The 22,500-nt window shown below is 41.6% G+C and overlaps 1 protein-coding gene and 1 long non-coding RNA gene across 2 annotated transcripts in view; one reads left to right on the plus strand and one right to left on the minus strand.

Moving 5' to 3' along the window:
• Positions 1-22,500, minus strand: part of dgki (diacylglycerol kinase, iota) — a gene marked incomplete at its 3' end in the record, with an annotated part of 149,560 nt that overhangs the window by 10,104 nt on the left and 116,956 nt on the right. Inside the window, 2 exon segments of the mRNA XM_084049923.1 lie at positions 21,272-21,326; positions 21,472-21,516. Of these exon segments, the coding sequence (XP_083906049.1) occupies positions 21,272-21,326; positions 21,472-21,516 (100 nt within the window).
• On the plus strand, positions 3,348-4,129 carry LOC311039914. The gene is made up of 3 exons (XR_014600217.1): positions 3,348-3,460; positions 3,599-3,673; positions 4,027-4,129. It is a non-coding gene; the product is annotated as an uncharacterized lncRNA (long non-coding RNA).

Genomic DNA, 22,500 nt, shown 5'->3' on the forward strand with positions numbered 1-22,500 from the left:
ACTTTTTTTGACCAATCACGGTGCGGTGTTCCTGAAAAACATCTCCCCGCTGAAACATTTCCCCATTGAGCTGACATTCTTTGGTACGGTGACAGTAAAATATATTAAAAACATGGATTCTAGCGTTACGCCGACGAAACCGGTTAAATATACCGACCGAAAAAAGCGCGGTCTCCCCGGTGGTGTGGAAGAACCTAACGCACGACGTGGACTTCTTCCACAATTGACAGAATTACATTTGAAGGTACGTAGTAGCTTCACCGAGTATGTTAACGTGTTAACAAGGCAAGCTAACATTATTAATTCGTTTTCTCAAGTTAAATTATGTTTTTCTTATAAAATTAAGCAATGCCATAGCCTTATTATGCCCTTAATGCAAAATTAATCGTGTTACTTTGCTATATCATATATATTTGCTATATAAACTTGCCACAGGTAGATACTCTGTTTCACAGTGGTGTAAAGTAACAAAGTACATATACTCAAGTACTGTACTTACACTTTTGAGGAATTTTACTTTACTGGAGTATTTCTAATTTCCAATACTTTTACAGCTACTCCAATACCTCTCAGAGGAAAATATTGTACTTTTACTCCACTACAATTATTTGTAAACTTCAGTTACTAGTTAATTTGCAGATATAAATTATTACGTTATAAAACATACATTAACCACTTTAGCTAGTTTATACCTAGGCTATTTGAAAATGGGCGATCTACAAGCTCACAATGCTGTTGTGAGCTTGTAGATCTGCTATTTCCAAAATATTTTTTATACATTTGAGTACTTGTGAATACAGCAAAGGTCAAAAATAAACATTCTGATAGCCTCCATTTATGTTTTTTCAGAGGAGAAATGTTCTGTGGTTCTGCTGTTTGTGTGAACACTATAGAAATGTGCCAGTTCTTTTATTTGCCCCATAAAGTATAGACATGTTTAGATCATAATCTAATCCTAATTTAATCATAATCCAAGGATAACATTTATGTATATATTGCAGGATGCAGAGAGTCTGGAAGTATCCAGAGACCCACCGACTGATGTCTCTACATCTTCAAGACAAGTACAGCGGATGTGTTCAGCATCAGTCCCTGTACTCTTTTCCCCTAGGAAAGTTAAGGTTAGGTTATAGAAGGTTAGACGAGTAAGGGTTGGGCAATTAAAGGGTATAGTGACCTAGGAGATTATACTAAATTAAAACGTCAATACAATTCAATCAAAGGGTAAGTAATATGAATGGTATGTTTGAATTGGTTAAGTACTACTAAAATAAACATGGACTCTTCTCTCCACTCTCTCTCTCTCGTCCTCCGATCGACATTTCAGCATGCTGTGAGTCAAATAGGTGACACACACAAACAGAGTGATGACCCTCCTTTGTCAAGCCAAAGACGGAGGATGACTGCAGGACCACAACCTGTTCCCTTTTCCCCTGGGAAAATTAAGGTCAGGTTAGAATAAGGGGATCAAGTGTAAGACTTAATATAGTAAAATGTAACATTGTAACCTTTCAGTAAGTGCAATTAAAGTACTTTTAAAGCCATCAGTGGGGTAAATTTAAGATGTTGAATATTTTAATTTACTATTAAAATAAACATAGACTCTTCTCTATCCACCATGTCTTTCTCTGGTCCTCCAATCTCCATTTCAGCATGCTGTGAGTCTAATAGGTCCGTCAAGCCAAAGACAGAGGACGACTCCAGGACCACAACATGTTCCCTTTTCCCCTGGGAAACTTAAGGTCAGGTTAGAATAAGTTAGAATAAGGGGATAAAGTGTAAGACTTAATATAGTAAAATGTGACATTGTAACTTTTCAGTAAGTGCAATTCATTTACTTTAAAAGTAATCACTGGCGTAAATTTAAGATGTTGAAAATGTGTATTTACTGTTAAAATAAACATACTCTTCTCTATCTACCATTTGTTTCTTTGGTCCTCCGATCTACATTTCAGCATGCTGTTAGTCTAATAGGTGACACACACAAACAGAGTGATGACCCAGTCTCAAGTCAAGGGCAGAAGATGTCTCCAGCACCACTACCTGTTCTCTTTTCCCCGGTGAAAGTTAAGGTCAGCTTAGAGCAAGGGGATCAAAATGGAAGTGACATGAATTCATAATAAATGGAACTGGAAGATTACATTAAGTTAACATATTACAATTCAGTTATCCTGTGGTAAGGTTTAGCATAAAGAGATCTGAAGGTAAGTCACTTGAACATGTTTAATCTGTTTTATACATGTCTAACTCACTGCTATAGTATAATGAACATGGATTCTCCCTCTCTTTTCTCTCTCTCTCTCTCTCTCTCTCTCTCTCTCTCTCTCTCTCTCTCTCTCTCTTTCTCTCTCTACATTGTAGCGTGCTGATAGACAGCTCAGTGACACACCCAAACTGACTGTTGTCCCTGCCTCATCAAGTACAGAAGAGAAGGTGCCTGCAGGATCAGTCCCTGTGGTCTTTTCCCCTGGGACAGTAAAGGTTAGATTGGAAAAAGTATAACTAGGAGATTACAGTAAGTCAATACAATCTAATGCAATGTGAAATAATGCTTTAGATGACAGAAGTGCTAAATTAGTTATAGATTAATATTTGCTTTATTTCTAGTGCTTCAAATAAATATACTTTATACTACAGTACCTGCCATGCCTCAGCTAAAATCATAATGGTGATGGAAATGTAAGATACTAAGAACCTGTCATGACCCTTTATCAGTATTTAGAGTGCATTTGGTGATGGCTTATTAATCGTGTGTGTATTGACTGCATTGGCTTCATGCACAACAGTTGTCATCACACCCAGCTCAGTGTTAGTTAGTTTGAAGTATGCCAGGTGTGCTTTAGTAGAATGGGTGATGGGGACAGCAGTCACAAGCAGTGTAAGGGTAGAGGGTTCCAAAGGTAATGAACTTGGCAAGTTTCAATCAGTTGTTATTGTAGGAGCCAAATTTGTACTGGATTGGATTAGTGATTGATGGAGGCACCTCATTGGCACCTTGGTGGTGGGAGTGTCGCTGTGGGTGGCCTCAGTGTCTATAGATAGTGGCACTCATCTGGCCACCTTTATGGCTGGTTTGACCATGGAGGTAGGGTGAGCTGAGAGAGCTATACTTTGTTGACCGCATTTTGTATTATTGGGAGTTATTGCTCGCTGTTATCTTTTTTCTTTGCACATACATCAGTTTATTGGAAAATGCTATCAGCCGCAATAGTTATGATCTTAACTCTTTCTTTAGTACTATTATAATGCTTTCCTTCTCTCCCACCCTCTCCTTTTTCTTCCCCTTCTATGTCTCTTGTCCACGTTGCAGAGGGGTTTGTGTGTGTTAGGTGCAAGACGCAGAAAGTCTGATGTCTCTGCCTCGTCAAGTGAAGGACAGCAGGTGCAAGCAGGTAGCATGCCGGCAGTGTCCACTGCACCAAAGACACCAACTGCAGTGCAACTTACAGAGTCTGCACAGGTATGCATGTACTGTTAATGATGTGTGGAAGCTCAAAGGAGCTGACCCCTCTTCAATTTTAAATTAAATTACCCTGTAATTAATATTGAATTTAAAGGGAAGACTTATCTAAAAATAAGTCTTTTTCCTACATTACAGATCAATGTGGACAGATCGCAGGACATGGCAATACATGTGACAGTAACTTCCCTCTCACAGAGGAAAAGATGTTTTGTAAGTGTTACAGAGGCAAATGAAATATGTGCCACACATATTTCACTACTTATGGTCATGTTTGTGTTCCTGTTATGATTAAATACATGGCAGTCTAGTAAAACAGTTGCATCTAAATACATTAACAATGGGTGTTACACTTATTACCAACCTATTATTAGCTACCACTGTGTAGCTTACATCAGAAGATTTTACGTTTTATGCAGCCTGCCATTTTTTTTAACCACACTGTAGTTTTTAATCAGAACTTGAAAGAATTTCACAATCTGTCAAGGGTTTCATGCCCATTACATGATGTATTTTCATTTCAAGATGTACACCTTTTGATTGTGGTATATTTACTTTTGTTTAAGGTCAGGGTGAAGTATCCTACATGTTTAAAAACAAGACTCCTTACTGGGCCATTTGAAAAAGTGGCAGATATCCTGGTTCGGGGCCAGTACCACAGACTCCCACCAGCTCTAATGAAGATCCCTGATCTGAAAAAAAGGATGATTGCTGAAGTGCTGAAGGAAGTAAAGGCAGAAGTAAAAAGACAAGTCAGTCTCAGATTTAGGTCCATCTTGCGCCAAACGAGCCAAACAAGCCTGAATGACTTGAAACACTTCCAATGGACAAACGTTGTGTCAGAGTGGAGAGACCATGCACCAACCTTTCTGAAATTCCTGGAGGTAGCAAGCAAAGTGACTTTCAATGGACTAACATCTTCAGACACCCCAAACAGAACAATCAAGAAGTGTGCTATGGCCATGGCTGGAGCGACCCTTATCCGTGCACGCGTACAAACCATGAATGCACCACAATATATCAATTCATTGATCCTGCGTGAGGCAGGGGCTACCAAACGATGCTTCAAAAGACTCTCCAGATTGGGAATGTGCGTTTCTCACAACAGCACACTAAAAACCCTCAAACTTATGGGTGAAGTATTTGATAGCTCAGTACTTCAGTGGAAAGAAGATATAATTCATCTTCACAGAGGAGAAGGTCAGGAAATAGAAGGGATACTCGGTGTGCCATGTCCTACTGTTGAAGAGGTTTGTACATTGTATACCTAAAATAATAAAGATCCCCCATAATTTGGGGATAATGTTATTTTTTACCACAAAGTTTTAAAATACATTGAAATGTCTTTACCACAAAATATTACATGTAATACCGCACTACATATTTCCACTCCCCCCCTGATAAAGTATTTGCTCAATGTGTGTGTGTGTGTGTGTGTGTGTGTGTGTGTGTGTGTGTGTGTGTGTGTGTGTGTCGCTCTCGCTCTCTCTCTCTCGCTCTTAACACATTGACTGCCAAGGGGTTTTCTAGAAATGGCTTCCCACTGCCAAGGTTTTTGACCATTCTGACTCATTTTTGAGGGCCCACAGAACATTTTGTACTAGGACTATGAAAACATAGAATATCTAAAAAAAAAAAAAAAAAAGCTTAGAATCTCTTCTTTCATCTGAAAGAAAAAGTGAGTTGATACCATGCTCCGTTCTTTAGCTAGAGGAGTTTGAATACAGCTTGGTATGCACCAAAAAGAGGCCTTTTTCTTCAGAAGCTGAGATATGAGCGTTTTAGTAAATGACACACATTTAGAGGCATAACTTGATTTCAAAAGTGTTTCAAATTTATTTCGCGCCTTCATTGACATCAGTCATGTAAACAATACTTGTTTATATATAAAAAAAAAAAAATGCTTTTGATTGTACATTTATTGCTCTGTTTCGCTCCAAAGTGCTCAATTCAAACAACATTTTTCACTATATATTTTTTTTCTTCATTTTTTTTTTCAAATAATAATAAATAATAATAATTCAAAGTTGATGTGCAAGATCAATATATTCATCGAGAGCGTCATTTTCCAAACTTTTTGCCCACACAATTCAAAATCTCAACACTACATTCATAGCAGATCTACAAGCTTGCCTTTTTTTCTCTTATGCCATTTATGACATGAATCTCTAGGGAGTACAACAACAAATTGGTGCTATTAGAGCAAAATAAATAAATAAAAGTAAAACATCTGCCTGGCATGAAGCAGTATGAATAGGCAGGTTGAGGTTGATAGGTTGAACAACATAGTAGCAGCTGCTTCACAAAGTGCTTTCAAAGTCATTTCAAACTAAACGTAACTACATCAAATAATAAATACTAATCATTCAAATCAATAAATTGAGTGCAATCAGTGCAAATAAATACATAAACAAAAATAAGTGTTTATTTTAGGATGAGTTGTTGGAGGAAATCTGCACTCAAACCAACCTCTATGCCTCACAGCAGCCGCGCAGTAACAAGAAGTATGGCAGATCAAAGAAGTGGAAAGCGGTGGATCTAAACGAGCTCAAGCGCTTCCTGGGGCTCTTTCTTCTGACAGGAATCAACCAAAAGCCTGAGCTCGAAATGTACTGGTCCACTGATGAGTACATCGAGGCCGCTGTCTTCCGGAAAGTCATGCCAAGGAACAGGTTCCAGGCCATTTTGAGCAACCTCCACTTCGTGGACAACACCATCCCCCGCCCTGTACCAAAAAAGCCCGAAGACGCAGACAAACTCTGGAGAGTCCGCCCAGTGCTGCAGTCCTTGCTGGCCAATTTCCAGGAGATGTACCTGCCGAGCGTGGACATCAGTCTTGATGAGGGAATGCTGTTGTGGCGGGGACGCCACAGTTCAAGGTCTATGCCCCACAGAAGCCGGTCAAGTACGGCATCAGGTCGTACATTTTGTGTGATTCAGCAACAGGCTACCTCCACAACATGCTGCCATACTGTAAGCGGAAGCAGACACTACCTGCCATCATAACACAACTCTTAGGCAGTTTAGCCGGATGTGGATATAGGCTCTATATGGACAACCTGTACAACTCGGTGGGGACGGCCATTATGCTCCTGGACAAGAAAAATACATACGTCTGCGGGACCCTTCGTAAGAAGCGAGGACAGCCACCAGCCATCGCAGATGTTACCCCTGCAAAGCTGCCACTGGGGTCCACCATCTCTCGCCACTCCAGGGACGTGATGGTACTGGCATGGCGAGCCAAGAAAACAAAAATCGTCACGATGATCTCCACCTTGCACCCTGATGGCATGCTGCCCGTGTCCAGGAAGGAGAAACATCACAGGAAGACTGAGCTCGAAATGTCCTGGTCCACTGATGAGTAACAGCTGAAAGAAATCCACGGGCTCATCAGACTGCAGAGCAGCAGCGGCGTTCTGAGGACCCGGAGTCCCAGCTGTGAAGGGGATGTCCTGTGAATTATAGAAATAGATCATTACCATAAAATACTTTTTTCTTTCACACACACACACACACACACACACACACACACACACACACACACACACACACACACACACACACGATAATAATTCTTACCTGCACGACCAGCTCCACCAACCGCTCCACCAACTGCTCCCTCCTCCACCTCCTCCTCACCACTAGCATGCGACCCTGTGTAACATAACATATACTTTTTTTTAGATATTATGTCCATCTTTAGCAAAGCATTTATCATCCACAGACCACATGCATATATACACTGAATAAATAAATATGAGAGAATACATTTACCATTACCCTGGTTTTAGCATTTTTTCATTCCTGTGCTATAATTGACAATTCACTCACCCCTAATACCACACACACACAGCTCTTTGAGCTTGTAGATCTGCTATTTTTACACAATAAAAAAAAATCAATAGAGCCTAAACATAATCATCTCATAAGATAGATGCATGCATATACACACACACACACACACACACACACACACACACACACACACACACACACACCTGGTCGCGTATTACTTTCCCTGGTCGCATATTACTTTCCCACGATCTGGCACGATCAGGCTGTGGCCCGTCTTGAGTGACTGTATGTGGCTGTATGTGAGCAACGAACCACAGGTTGAGAACCGCAGCCACATACAGTCACTCAAAACGGGCCACAGCCTGTCGTCTATGTTGCCAGATCGTGGGAAAGTAATACGCAACCAGGTCTATGAAAACGAGCCCACAAGAAGCGAATAGCCGAGTATTAGGCCACATGGGCACTTCAAACATATCTAAAAAAAGGTGAAAATAGTCCATCTACAAGATCACAACCACAATTACCATAATTTCCAAGCAGATTTACAGAAAAACAAGTCCAGTGTGGCTTAGCAGACCTAGCCCTGAAACAGATACAAGCGTCATGTGAACCATGGCTTAGCAAACTGGCAACGCGGGCAACGACGATAGTTTACTTTTCTGCATTGAATCAACTAAACGCACGGTCAGATGAAGTAGTAACGAATACAACTCGATCAAATCAACTTGTAACACATAAAACGATAAAGAAAAGTATGCTTACCACTGGAAAAAAGACTGTTGCCCCGACTGAGAGCCGCCGCCGGCCGGTTCCCAAGCCGAGCCCTCGGCTCTTGGATAAACTTTTTGAAAATGCACAGAAAGAGGGCTTCGCGCATGCCCCTTTTGTAGGTTTCCGATCTCAGGACACCTGTTATTTTTCCACCGTGGCTTTGATCTGAGGTCACAATAACCTGGATCCAGATCCGAGTGCGAGCATTGACGTGCACACCCTCCCTTCCCCCATAGAGCGGCTGCTGCTATTCGGTGATTACAGGCAGTCAGAGTGCATGGATGCGCGTGCACATTACCAGCGTGGAATGTGATGTGCACACGCTTCCTTTTGTTGACTGCAGCGCAGCTGAGGGAGAGAGAGAGAGAGAGAGAGCGATCGCTCGGATTCAACTTTAGGTTTGCCTGATCACTGCTTTAGATGATGTTTTGTGTGATCACATGTTCAGATTTTTTTATTTTATTTACAAAACAACAATATTGGCGGCGCGATCAGTCAGTTTATCAAAGGGGTAACATGCTGTGTGTTTGTGTTATGATCTGTGGGGAAGGTTGCTGCTGCGGGTGCACGTTACGAGTGCGAGCATTGACGTGCACACCCTCCCTTCCCCCATAGAGCCAGCTGCTTGCTATTCAGTGATTACAGGCAGTCAGAGTGCATGGATGCGCGTGCACATTACCAGCGTGGAATGTGATGTGCACACGCTTCCACAACGAACCTGCCATGCGGCTTTGTTGATTACTGCAGCCCAGCTGAGGCAGAGAGAGAGAGAGAGTGATTACTGGGATTAAACTTTAGATTTGGGACCCCTGATCACTGCTTTAGATGATGTTTTGTGTGATCACATGTTCAGATTTTTTTTTTTTTTTACTTCTACGTCATTTTCATGTAAGAGATTAACCAACAAAGTGCCTGAGGGGTTAATCTAATGTAAACCATTAAAAAGACCTTGGCCCGTAGGACTACGGGCTTGGCACTTAACGGTTGGATTTAACGGCCCGTAGGACTACGGGCTTGGCAGTCAATGTGTTAAGGAACAGCCTGCAACTGGCCTAACGCAAGACATCCACAAACTTGGCCTATCATCTCTGGAGACTTTGCTGGGGATAGACAGGGAATCTGATGGAGAGTACCAGGTATCAATTTCACTCTATTTGGTTTAACATTAAAACCTGTACATAATACAAATACTCTATGAAGGCTCAATTGGTTACATTAGGTCAATGCCAACCACAGGCCTTATGATGTGGGGGCGCTGGAATAAAAAAATAGGGAAGAATAATTACAAAGAGTCAGTGGTTTTAATTTAGAACATATACTGACCCCAGGCTACAACACTGATGATACGTCCCAGGTGCATCCATGTGATGTTTTTTCGTTATAGTTATTCTATTTATAGTGGCTCATAGGAATTTATAGACTACGTGACAACCAGGAATAGATTGGTGACCACCAAGAGACGGGTGACAGCCGGAATGTAGACGGCATCCGGGAGCGGTTTGGGTTGGCGCCCCAGTCTGTGTCTTCCGTGAGGAAGAAGCCCAACAAATCCACGATGAGGCCTTTAGGAGGGCCATTCAAGCAAGCCGCTAAGGGAGCCTGCAGTACCACCACGGGCCAAGACACCATCACACCAGAATGAAATGTTTGGAGCGGGGGAGTCTGGTGCAACGCTCAGGTCCTGGACCTGGTGAGACGGAGGAGGAGCCCGGCCAGGAGGCCATCCACAGAGCCTAGTCCCTCCACGTACCAACAATTCCTCTCCCCCATTCCTGGCAGAGTAGTTTCGGACAAGCGTATTGAGTGGCCCTGTCTTTCCCTATTTAGGACTGACCGTGGGTAGCTACCTGGGACGTAAGTCGGGGCTTGATCAACCCTGGCTGGGTCACCTGGGCGAGGGTGTATGTTGTGAGACCCGAAACATCCTATGACCCCAGGCTACAACACTGATGATACGTCTCAGGTGCATCCATGTGATGTTTTTTCGTTATGTGGGGGCTCCTCACTGGCAGGTTAGTCAGTAGGATACATTACATTACAGTCATTTAGCAGACGCTTTTATCCAAAGCGACTTACAATAAGTGCATTCAACATGGGTAGGGAAGGAAACTACTAATCACCAGAAGTCTTAAGTGCATTCTCTTCTAAAACAAGCAACTATCAGGTATATACCTATACAACAGTATGTGTAGTGTGAACAGGTTTTACAGCAGTAACTACAAACAAAATGTACATAAACACTTTCAATTTCTTATCTGTTGTCTTGCTCTAAAGGACCATGCTGCTACAAGTCGAACTGAAGAATCAATGTTGGGGCTACACAGTGACTCAGAAGGGAAGGTAATTACCTAACACACCTTTTTTTTCCCCACAATGATCAATACCCTTAAATGGCTTAGATGCCACGCTACATTTACGTCTTAATTCTATGTATGTATGTGTGTACACACTCACACTTTTTTTTACTTGCTCTAAAGGTACAGCTTGCCACTGGCCTAACGCAAGACCTCCACAAACTATGTCTTGAGTCTTTGGTGGGGATAGACAGTGAATCCGATGGAGAGTACCAGGTATTAATTCCACTCAATTTTATTAACATTAAAACCTGTTCACACTATACTAGATGAAGGGTAAATTGATTATATTAGGTCAATGCTAACCACAGGCTTTATGGCCTCGTTATTGGCATAACGACTAAATTGAGAAAAAGGTTAATAAATAAATAGATAGATAAATAAAAACATCTACTGTTTTATAGAAGACTAGGGATATGGGTTACATTTCACACAGGAGCCACATTAACAGTGCCATGATTGGCTGAAATAGTTCTTTGGATAAAACTGATCTAAATGTATAGGATTTGTGATAATAACTACTTATTAATCTCATGATAAACAAATAGACTGACGAGGATGAGGACACGGAATCCAGAAATGACAAGGATACTGATGACGAGGATGCTGACATTGATCCTCTCACTGGAGTGGACTATCATACGCCAGGATCTTCAACAGCTGATGATGGACAGGTGAATCCTTTAAATGTAATGTCCATGCAGTATGTACTGCATTTATTGTTTACACAATAAAACAGTTACACTGGAATACTGTAGAAATAAATCTGTTCATTCTGCAAATTTATAACACTTAAATGGCTAAATGTGTCTAAACTTTGGCCTCATTTGTTCCCCAGGGTATCCCACATTTGGCTCCATTCCAAGTGACGGTAGACAACCTAGACCGTGCTGTTACACCTCTCAGTGTCAATGAAGCATCATAGACTTGACTACCATTGGTTACTGATGGTTGCAAACCAAGAGAGGGTCAGTGCCGCACATCTGCCACAAGATGTCAGATCATCTGTCCTCAATGTACCACTCTCTGAACTTGTCCCCAACCAGGAAGACCGTAATTGCCTTAAAATTGAGTTTCAGGAACTGATTGGTAGAGTTATTGTCTCCAAATTCACATCATTAGAGAACTTCAGAGAAAATGTCCAGTGGCACCTACTGTACCTCATCAATATTCACACGAAATGGCCTTAAAATCTCAGATAACACCGCTGGGTTTACTGGATGTGGACGAAAAGAAATCGAGTGACATGATCCAAGCTATGCGTCACATCAATGACCGGTATGTCCCATATGTGCCTGTTGACGATGGGAAGACGACATTGAAGCCAGCTGTGAAGATCATTGTCACAGGAGACCTGTTGACAAAGCAGAACTCTGACCGTGCTATGAGAGATCTTCAGAACAGCAACACAGAGCATGAGAGACAGATTGGCATTGTTCCTTCTGTGGCTGACTTTCACGCCAACATGAACTTCAATGATGTTATCTATAAAGAGTTCTATAATGTCTCCTCCAGTTCAGAGATTGGTACATTGTTTCACTTGAAGAACCTAACTGACAGGAGAGATGTAAGTGGAACAGCGCTGGGAGACCATTATAGAGCGAATGATGCATTCATCAAGGATGTGACAGATGCCCTCATCATCACAGCTACTCTCGAATACTTTGGCATGGACAGTGTGCATGATGGACCCAAACAAAACTCCCCACCAAATTTCAGTTCTTCATTAGAGAAACAGCAATGGTTTGACACTCAACTTGGTAATATAGTGGACAGGTATGTTATGAATGACTGCACACATACACTTTTCCCAGTAACAACTCCAAGAAGTGAAAGCCAACCTGAAGCACAAGAACACAAATGCCACTTGGCTGAATGCATCTATCCACCATTCCAAAACTTAACGGAGCTCAAGAACCACGAAGAAGAGGTACATGGTTTCCGTCTTTCCCATCACACTCCACAAGCAACCGCATCTTTTATAACTGATGGGGTTTTTAATTACCACACTGCTTTCCTGAAAATGGCCATGCTGGAGAGGGACTTCCAGGATTCAGTGATGGAGGGGGATGGAGACCGAACCTGCCGCCTGTGGAAGTTTAAAATGCTTCATTTTAAGCAAGCAGGTCGACATCGATACACTCTGGAGGCACTCAAACTCCAACTAGATCTACATGCTTTGCTGAGTCCAAGTGATGCCCACAGGCTCAGATGGAATAGAACTGTGAATGTCACTGGAGGTGCCGGTAACAACATATCTCTGGACATGAATTGTGAGCACTACATTCTCTACACGAAAGAGTGCATTTCACAAGTTGGCGCAAACATCAACTTTGACATTGCCCAGTTCATGAGCCAAAGTCTGGGAGAGACAAAGACAATTCTGGACAACTTTGACAAAGACTGTAAAGTTCCACGTGAGTCAGGGAGACACACAGCTGCCAACCGAGACGATGACATCGATGCGATGGTCAGTGTGCTACACAAAATCCAGGCGTTCAGGCAGAAGCCGGGCAGGATGTACCCCCACTTTAAGGAGCAAAGTGCAAATCCTTTGAACAGACTAAAGTCCCCAGGACTATGGAAATGGATCAGTGAACAAATTCTGAAGATGGACAAGAAGATCGAGGCAAACAAATAGTCTCCCACTACGTCTGTAACTCTCTTGTTCCTCTGATTTTCCAATCTTTCTCTCTTTCCCTCACTACCTAATCCATCTGCCTAACCCCCACAGCTGATGCTGTTTTTTTTTATTTTCTTTAATGTGCCTATCTATATTTTTTCAAATGCAGATAACTAGTGTTCGGGCGGCCCTCACACCACCTACGTTGAACCGCAGATCCGACTGATATGCCCATATATGGAGATCTCTCTATATGGTCCCTTTTATGCCCATATATGGAGGCACTGGTTTATTTACGCCTTATACTGTACCATGACGACACATTAAGGTTAGACCAGTGATTCTCAAACTTTTTAGACCCCTGTAAATGACTTTCATCCACGGTACCCCTGAATGACATGGCTTATTTTTAGCGGCGCTAAAGGTATAGAGCGGATCCTGCTCTATACCTGACTTTGTCCGTGTTCACCGTCAACGTTCTGATTGGTCAGACCCGTCAACGTTCTGATTGGTCAGACCCGTCAACAAAGTGATTGGTCAAGCTTCACGTGACACATGGCTATAAACACATTATAAACACATATCGATGACAAAATGTATCAAGACACAGCGGCTATTTTTCGCCAAGAGATTGGCACACCAAGTACAGTGCTAGTTTTAGTAAAGTGTTTAAGTGGGTCTAGCACTGAAAGTGATATTGATAAATTCAAAATATTTTCACAGCATTCTACGGCACCCCTGGACTTGTGTCACGGCTCCCACTTTGAGAACCACTGGGTTAAGACGACAAACTCCATATTTGGGCGTAGCTGCATTGGGAACTCTGAAATCTCTCTGAATTTTTCACTATAACTTTTCCCCTTACTAGAAATGTGGAGTCAAAAGCACATTTTCTCTTTGAAATGTAGTGGAGTGAAGGTTTTCAAATACACAAAGTATAGATAAAAAATGTGAAGTGCTCAAGTAAATCTACTGTTACTGTCCACCACTACCTGTTTTTAATAAAAGAGAACCTATTGGAACTACTTGTTCATGTATAATCATTTCATGCATATTAATATTCCAAAAAGCTTTCACCTGTTACAGCATGGCATATCCAGATATCCCTACACTAAGTGTGTTAAACAGGCCTAAAGTGTTATCATTCCTGAGGACATGTATCTATTAACTATATTGAAGTTTAATTTTTACAGTATTAAACAATATCAAGTGAACACACTTCTAAGAAGTATCTCCTGTGACAAGTATCTTGTGAAATCCATTGTCTCAATCCCATTTTAAAGGAATGTATTTGGTGATAAAGGGCACATCAGCACTTCCACAAATGTGCTGTGAGATGGCTATAGTGAAATGGGCTTATTAGGCTTACACTTCAGTTATGATGTAGAATATTCATGTTTATCAAAAGGCTTTGAAGGAAAGACAATATATTGAGACTAATATTCCTTTTTGGGGTTAATAATTTAGCACTTTTAGAAGTCAAATTAGATAGTCAAATGTTGTGTTATGGGCTGTCAACAAATATTTTCAAATGGGGTACACAGCAAAATGATTATCAATTTGGGGATCGGATCCTCTTCCTGAAAACATTTGAGAACCATTGATCGATTCTAACCGCATTTTCCACATTAAATTCACAAAGTGATTTAGTAAAAACATTTAAGTGAAATTGTACGAGTGTTACAAAATAATGGGTTTCCCTTCCCACCATATACAAGGCATGCCGACTGACATGCCGTATTGCTGGGGTGAATGGTGTTTAGAAAAGTCTCTTTCAGGGCAAAAATGCTTGTACAAATGTCAGTCACCCATGCAATAAATGTGCAGACTTAATGAGTGTATTTGAAGGGACATAGAAACAGTGACACAAACATTTTGTTCACAGTGTATCACATGGTCCTGAAAACATTTGAGAACCATTGATCGATTCTAACAGCATTTCCACATTAAATTCACAAAGTGATTTAGTAAAAACATTTATTAATCAAGTGAAATTGTACGAGTGTTACAAAATAATGGGTTTCCCTTCACACCATATACAAGACATGCCGTATTGCTGGGGTGAATGGTGTTTAGAAAAGTCTCTTTCAGGGCAAAAATGCTTTTACAAATGTCAGTCACCCATGCAATAAATGTGCAGACTTAATGAGTGTATTTGAAGTGACATAGAAACATTTTGTTCACAGTGTATCACATGGTCAATTATGACAATGGTTCCCCAAATTGTTTTGGGGGGTCCCCAGATTATTAGTTTAACCCATTAAGACCGGGAAAGAATCTGTGTAATTTTTAGATGTCTTTGGGCTATTCAAAAATAGCAGATATACAAGCTCATAGGGTGCCGCGCTATGAGCTTGCAGATCTGCTATTTTGTTTTTATCTTGAAAATGTGTGCAAATCTTGAATACATATTTTATACAGATTTTATCAACACAAACAGAACCCTGATGGTTTCCCTGACACAGAGCTAATATTTATACTGACCATTGCACAATGGACCAGGAAATCTTGATGAACGCTCAACTGAGCTTGGAACTCAGAAATTGGCCTTCAAATGTGTGCCTGCTGATTGACAAGCACAGAAACAAAAGGCCAGTGTGTATAGCTTAATGGAAAGGCATGGAACCAAATACCTCACTAGTATAATAAGCTATGGCAATGGGATACACACAAACTTTACTTTGAGAAGAAGTCAAAGCGACACATCCTCCAGCCTTTTGAAGTACTGTAAGATGTTTTAAAGCAAACAATTTTTAACTCAAATCTTTTCTTCTGGGGATTCTACAAATGTTTTCTAAATCCTAACAGTTTTTTTGCTCTAATATCAGTTGTTCTCAATCTTTTTTCATGTCAAGGACCCCCAAAATGATATGAATTTGGCCGCGGACCCCCATCTCAAAATATTTCACAAAACTATATGTAATTCCTTTTTTTTTTTGTTTTTTTTTTTGACTGAACCTTTTTATTACCTAGGCTCATACTGAAAGTAGAAATCACACATGTCTGAACCGCTTTACAAAACCTCTTATGTACACTCAATGCTGTGAGTTAGAAACCACAGAAATAAAATAAAACCAAACATTTTAGATAAATAATATAAGTGAAAACAACAATACAAGGCCCTGAATATTATTATTACTTTTTCCCATGGGCTCATTTGTACAAAACTTTATATACATAGTTATAGCTTCCTGTCTGGGTTTCAGGAAGACCTCTGGAGCTTTACTCTCAGCAGAGACACAGGACAGATTTCTGATATTATATATATATAAAAAAGTCAAAGGAAAACAGATTCCCTATAGGACATGTCAGTGGAATCGAGTCACAAGGCAAACCGGCCCACAAAGACTCTGTTTGTTATCTCCCACTCCAAGGAGCAAACACTTTTTCCCTACAACACCTTCTCAAGAAAATCTATATTTTTGGTTTCTGACCGCACTAGCTTATGGTGTTTTATTCAGACAATCTAGATTAAAGCGAGAATTTTGAAGATTTTGGAAGCACAATGTAGACACAAGCTTTGGATACCATTCATGTGAATGAACTATATGTAGTTCCTACAAGTCCAAGTGTATGTCAGGGTGGAGGGTCCACTGTTCAAATATGATTATTTGGGGTGGTCATGAACCTCATCTACCTCATAGATCTATAGGTCTTGAAAGATGTCACCAAGAACCTTTAAAATGGCTTGAGCCTGCTGTATGGTGCTTACTGAAACATTGGTAAAGATGTCCTGTAATGTCAACAGACAATCACTTCTCTCAATGACCTCTTGGATCAAATTAGCAGGTGTGTCATCTGTTAGGTTCACAGTGGCAGTGCTGTACACAGTCAACCCACCGCAAAACCCTTGTAGTATCAAGTCATCTCCGATATCCTCTAACTTTGCACTCAATAATCGCTTTTGCCTCTCACTAACAGTTCTTTGTCTGCTATCTAGCTTCTCTCCTGCAAACCTTTCAATCTGGCTGGGTTGTCCATCACACGTGGGATTGCATTCACATGAGGAAGCACAGAAGCCACAGCACGAATGACTAGGGGAAATGACATTGATTTTCTCTCCATCAAAGAGATGCATCAATTTTGCCCGACGGCAGGTTTCGTTATCCGACAAATAATCACGCATCTGGTCAGACACACCCACTAACTGACGACCGTGGTACAAAATTAATGAGTGAGCATTTGATCCATCCCTGCCAGCTCTACCCAAGGCCTGCATGTAAGCCTCTGTGTCCCTTGGTGGCCCATAGTTTACCACCATATTAAGTCCTGTAAAATCCACACCCATACCCAAGGCAGAAGTGGCGAGAATCACTCTTGGAGTTGATGAGGGGACTTTCAAGGAGTTACAAATGTCTGCCTTTACATCCTCTGCCGTCTCTGAGTGGAACATGTCAACCAGTCTATTGCCTGAAATGTCTTCTGCACCCTCTGGGTGACGGAACTTACTCCCAAGTGTCTGTTTGAACACATCTTCATAGAGCAGAGAGCAGTCAGAAATGCTGTTGCAATATATTAAGACCTTCTCTGTGCTGGTCCCCTTCAGCTCCAGTTCTTTGCACAGCCATGCGAATGTCTTGACTGGATCTGAATCCACCTTCTTCGATGCCAAGCGGATATTGGCTCGATCTGGAGACTGGACAATCTCTACACAGTTAATCAGTCCTATGTGTTTGATGATGTCCTGTCTGGTCTCCTTTGATGCTGTAGAATCAGAATCAGGTTTATTGTCACATCACAGGTTTACAAGGTAAAAAAGTGGGTGAAATTCGTTTTTGTACATCACTCCCATTGCAACGTTAAATTCCGTAGAAAGAAGAGTGGGGAGAGAGAAAAAGCCACAAGAGGGGTAGGGGGCAAGTGGGAAGGAGATCAACATGAGAACAATAGAAGGCAAAACAAGTTATCTACATATTTACAAAGTACCTGTAGCAGTCACTGCAAGTACTGGCACAGACTTTGGAATGATGGAGCGAAGTTCCCCAACCAGGCCACACCACTTTCGGAATGGAGCAGAACGTTTTCCTCCCTCACCCCTGTTTGAAAAGAGAAATATTAAGCCTTGATTTGATTTATTTAGCACAAAATGTAAAAACAATACAAAAAACAGTACACAAAATATAAAAAAGAAAAGTGCCAGGAAGAGGCAAGACGCCCAAAGGGCTTATATGAGGCCTCTACCTATGTATAACAACATTAATAGAACATGATTTGAAAACAAAATATGAATATATAGAATTTACAAATTACATGATTGCAGTGTATTAAAAAACACTACAACATAATTGAAATACCTGATTATAAATGTCAAGATTACTGCTAATAATTAGCCAATATAATTGACTTGACTGATTATAAAGGGTGTCAAATCCATAGTGCAACCCAGCAAATAGGGAATAGACAAAAATAGACCATCCAAAAAAAGAATGTGACATTCTGTGATCTGGTCAATCAGAACATCCTAGTATTTGTTCTTATATAAATTAAGTTAGGAAAGCTGTATATCAGTCATCTAATTTTCATGTGAAGTATGACACTAAAACACATGCTACGGTTTTATCTGAAATATTAATAACAGAAATAACAAAAATAATAAGAGAAAAATATGATACTAAATAATTTGCAACATTGTATTTTTCTTACCATTGGATCACTGTGTGTACTTCATCAACAGCAATTCCAACCAACCGCTGCTGGAATATTGGGGTTTGAAGCATTTTTCTCCATCTTTTATTTCCAACGAGAGTCTCAGGCGATCCAAAAACAAAGGGATATTTACCCTGGGCTTTCTCCAGCACATGCTGCTGATATCCCTATACTATCGAGGAACCGTATCTGGTCCTCGATAATAGACATAAGCGGACAAACAACTAAAAGAATTGGCTCTTCAGGCCACTTAGAAAAGCCGTAAACATTCGCCAGAATCCTGCATGCCGTAGGCCAAGTTTGGAACACCAAACTTTTACCAAAACCTGTCGGTAAACACGCTAGAACGTCCCGGTCAAGAAGTAAATTCTTGAGACAAAGCCGTTGTAGTGGCTTAAAAGAGGCAATCTTGTGCACTTTACAAAGTTCTTCAATTGTTTTGTTGAAATTTTCCTCAAAATCCATTTCCATTTTAAGAGCGAGTTACGATAATACGACTATTTTGTTTTGTTTCTCTGGGGGAGGTAAACAGACCTGTTTCTCTGGGGGAGGTAAACAGACCTGTTTCTCTGGGGGAGGTAAACAGACCTGTTTCTCTGGGGGAGGTAAACAGACCTGTTTCTCTGGGGGAGGTAAACAGACCTGTTGTTTCTCTGGGGGAGGTAAACAGACCTGTTTCTCTGGGGGAGGTAAACAGACCTGTTGTTTCTCTGGGGGAGGTAAACAGACCTGTTTCTCTGGGGGAGGTAAACAGACCTGTTTCTCTGGGGGAGGTAAACAGACCTGTTTCTCTGGGGGAGGTAAACAGACCTGTTTCTCTGGGGGAGGTAAACAGACCTGTTTCTCTGGGGGAGGTAAACAGACCTGTTTCTCTGGGGGAGGTAAACAGACCTGTTTCTCTGGGGGAGGTAAACAGACCTGTTTCTCTGGGGGAGGTAAACAGACCTGTTGTTTCTCTGGGGGAGGTAAACAGACCTGTTGTTTCTCTGGGGGAGGTAAACAGACCTGTTTCTCTGGGGGAGGTAAACAGACCTGTTTCTCTGGGGGAGGTAAACAGACCTGTTTCTCTGGGGGAGGTAAACAGACCTGTTTCTCTGGGGGAGGTAAACAGACCTGTTGTTTCTCTGGGGGAGGTAAACAGACCTGTTTCTCTGGGGGAGGTAAACAGACCTGTTTCTCTGGGGGAGGTAAACAGACCTGTTTCTCTGGGGGAGGTAAACAGACCTGTTTCTCTGGGGGAGGTAAACAGACCTGTTGTTTCTCTGGGGGAGGTAAACAGACCTGTTTCTCTGGGGGAGGTAAACAGACCTGTTTCTCTGGGGGAGGTAAACAGACCTGTTTCTCTGGGGGAGGTAAACAGACCTGTTTCTCTGGGGGAGGTAAACAGACCTGTTTCTCTGGGGGAGGTAAACAGACCTGTTTCTCTGGGGGAGGTAAACAGACCTGTTTCTCTGGGGGAGGTAAACAGACCTGTTGTTTCTCTGGGGGAGGTAAACAGACCTGTTGTTTCTCTGGGGGAGGTAAACAGACCTGTTTCTCTGGGGGAGGTAAACAGACCTGTTTCTCTGGGGGAGGTAAACAGACCTGTTTCTCTGGGGGAGGTAAACAGACCTGTTTCTCTGGGGGAGGTAAACAGACCTGTTGTTTCTCTGGGGGAGGTAAACAGACCTGTTTCTCTGGGGGAGGTAAACAGACCTGTTTCTCTGGGGGAGGTAAACAGACCTGTTTCTCTGGGGGAGGTAAACAGACCTGTTTCTCTGGGGGAGGTAAACAGACCTGTTTCTCTGGGGGAGGTAAACAGACCTGTTGTTTCTCTGGGGGAGGTAAACAGACCTGTTTCTCTGGGGGAGGTAAAAGACCTGTTTCTCTGGGGGAGGTAAAAGACCTGTTTCTCTGGGGGAGGTAAAAGACCTGTTTCTCTGGGGGAGGTAAAAGACCTGTTTCTCTGGGGGAGGTAAACAGACCTGTTTCTCTGGGGGAGGTAAAAGACCTGTTTCTCTGGGGGAGGTAAAAGACCTGTTTCTCTGGGGGAGGTAAAAGACCTGTTTCTCTGGGGGAGGTAAACAGACCTGTTTCTCTGGGGGAGGTAAACAGACCTGTTGTTTCTCTGGGGGAGGTAAACAGACCTGTTTCTCTGGGGGAGGTAAACAGACCTGCACAGGGTGACGCAACTTCCGTTCTCCCCAGTACTTCCGCCAAAAATCAACAGCTTCCGGTAGACAACCAACAGCGCAGGTCTTGCCCAGGGTGCATGAAGGAAAGGTTTCCAAAGTAAGCCAGCCGGCTTCTTCCTTTCCTTGTTTTCTGTGATATGTATTGTTTTTATATGTTTTATAACAATGTGCTAATAAACTAAACTAAACTAATCAAATGATTGCCTCAGGAAAGCGTAAACAAATAAAAAAAAACATCTCCATGAATTCAAGGCTTCATGGGTTGTGTAGTTGATAGAAAATAAGTCATGTTTGGGGTATTCTTTTAAGTGCTTCATCGATTCATAGATATTCAGTGTTTCATTTATTTATTCTCAATGATTTGATGAAGCCAAATAATGGATTGAATAATGAATAATACATTAATGGATAATAATAATAAAATAATGACAGTTTGAGTCCTACTCACAGTCCAGAAAACTCCAGTGAGGAGACAGTCTGCTGGAACCACCTCTGACCTCGTCCTGAACACACACACACACACACACACACACACACACACACACACACACACACACACACACACACACACACACACACACACTTTAACATCACACTAAAAGCTATAGAGTTGTAATAGAAAGCAGTGAGAGAGAAAAGGTGATGTACCTGGTAATGCACTCTGGTACCAGTAGAGGGCGCCTGGTGCAGATCCTACACCCAGCAGAGAAAAGCAGCTTTCAGCACAACTTCACATTCACAAGCAGTGGAGGACAAAAGTACTCGCATGTTTTACTTAAGTAAAAGTATCAATCACTGCCACGTAGAATTACTCTGTTACAATTAAAAAGGCCTGTGTCATCAGTGTCATTTTTGTTACTCGAGTAAAAGTACAAAAGTATTGGCATCAAAATATACTTAAAGTACCAAAAGCAAAAGTACTAACATGTTTGAAAATAGCAGATCTACAAGCTCACAACGTGTCGCAGCGCAACTTTTCGGCCATTGTTCCCCTCAGAATAGTGATTATAGGGTTCAAGTGCTTAATGAAAAAAAATACAATTAAAAACAGTTCCTATCACACAAAGACCCTGTAGTAGCCCTGACCGGACCCCCGGGTTGAGGACCCCCGCTATAGAGCATAGCAGTGGCGGCTATTTTCTGGTTCCACGGATAGAAAGCCCATTCATTCAGCCCATAGAGATTTCCGAAAAGATATTTACATATTTTCTAAAAATCACATTTTTAAGTGCAGAGTCCTATTTATAGGTTATTCATTTCATCATGTGTCTCGCTAGCCAATCACAGTGCTGGATACAGTCAGCCAATAGAGTCAGCCAATCACAGTACAGCTAGGGGTGTACTAATGTATGAGCCAATCACGGTACAGCGAAGGGTGTACTAATGAGGTGTCCCAACCCCACTTATAGGGGCGGCTACACCGCCCAAAAATAAATAATAAACTAGAAAATGTGCTCCTCGGAGCACAGGTCTCCGCCAGCAGACCCGTGCTATTTTAACCAAAGGAAATCACTTACCCTATCTTTAACCATAGTTTTCTAGTACTGGGAGTTAGTTTCATTGTGTGATCTCAGCTGTGATCTCAGTTTGTACTGGATAGTGCTGTTCCTGATTGATCCTGTCTAAGCTATTTATATCAGAATATGTAATATAGACCTGCCAGCCACTGGCAGGTCT

Source organism: Gymnoscopelus microlampas, assembly GCF_963454915.1.
Source record: "Gymnoscopelus microlampas genome assembly, chromosome: 23".
NCBI lineage: Eukaryota > Metazoa > Chordata > Actinopteri > Myctophiformes > Myctophidae > Gymnoscopelus > Gymnoscopelus microlampas.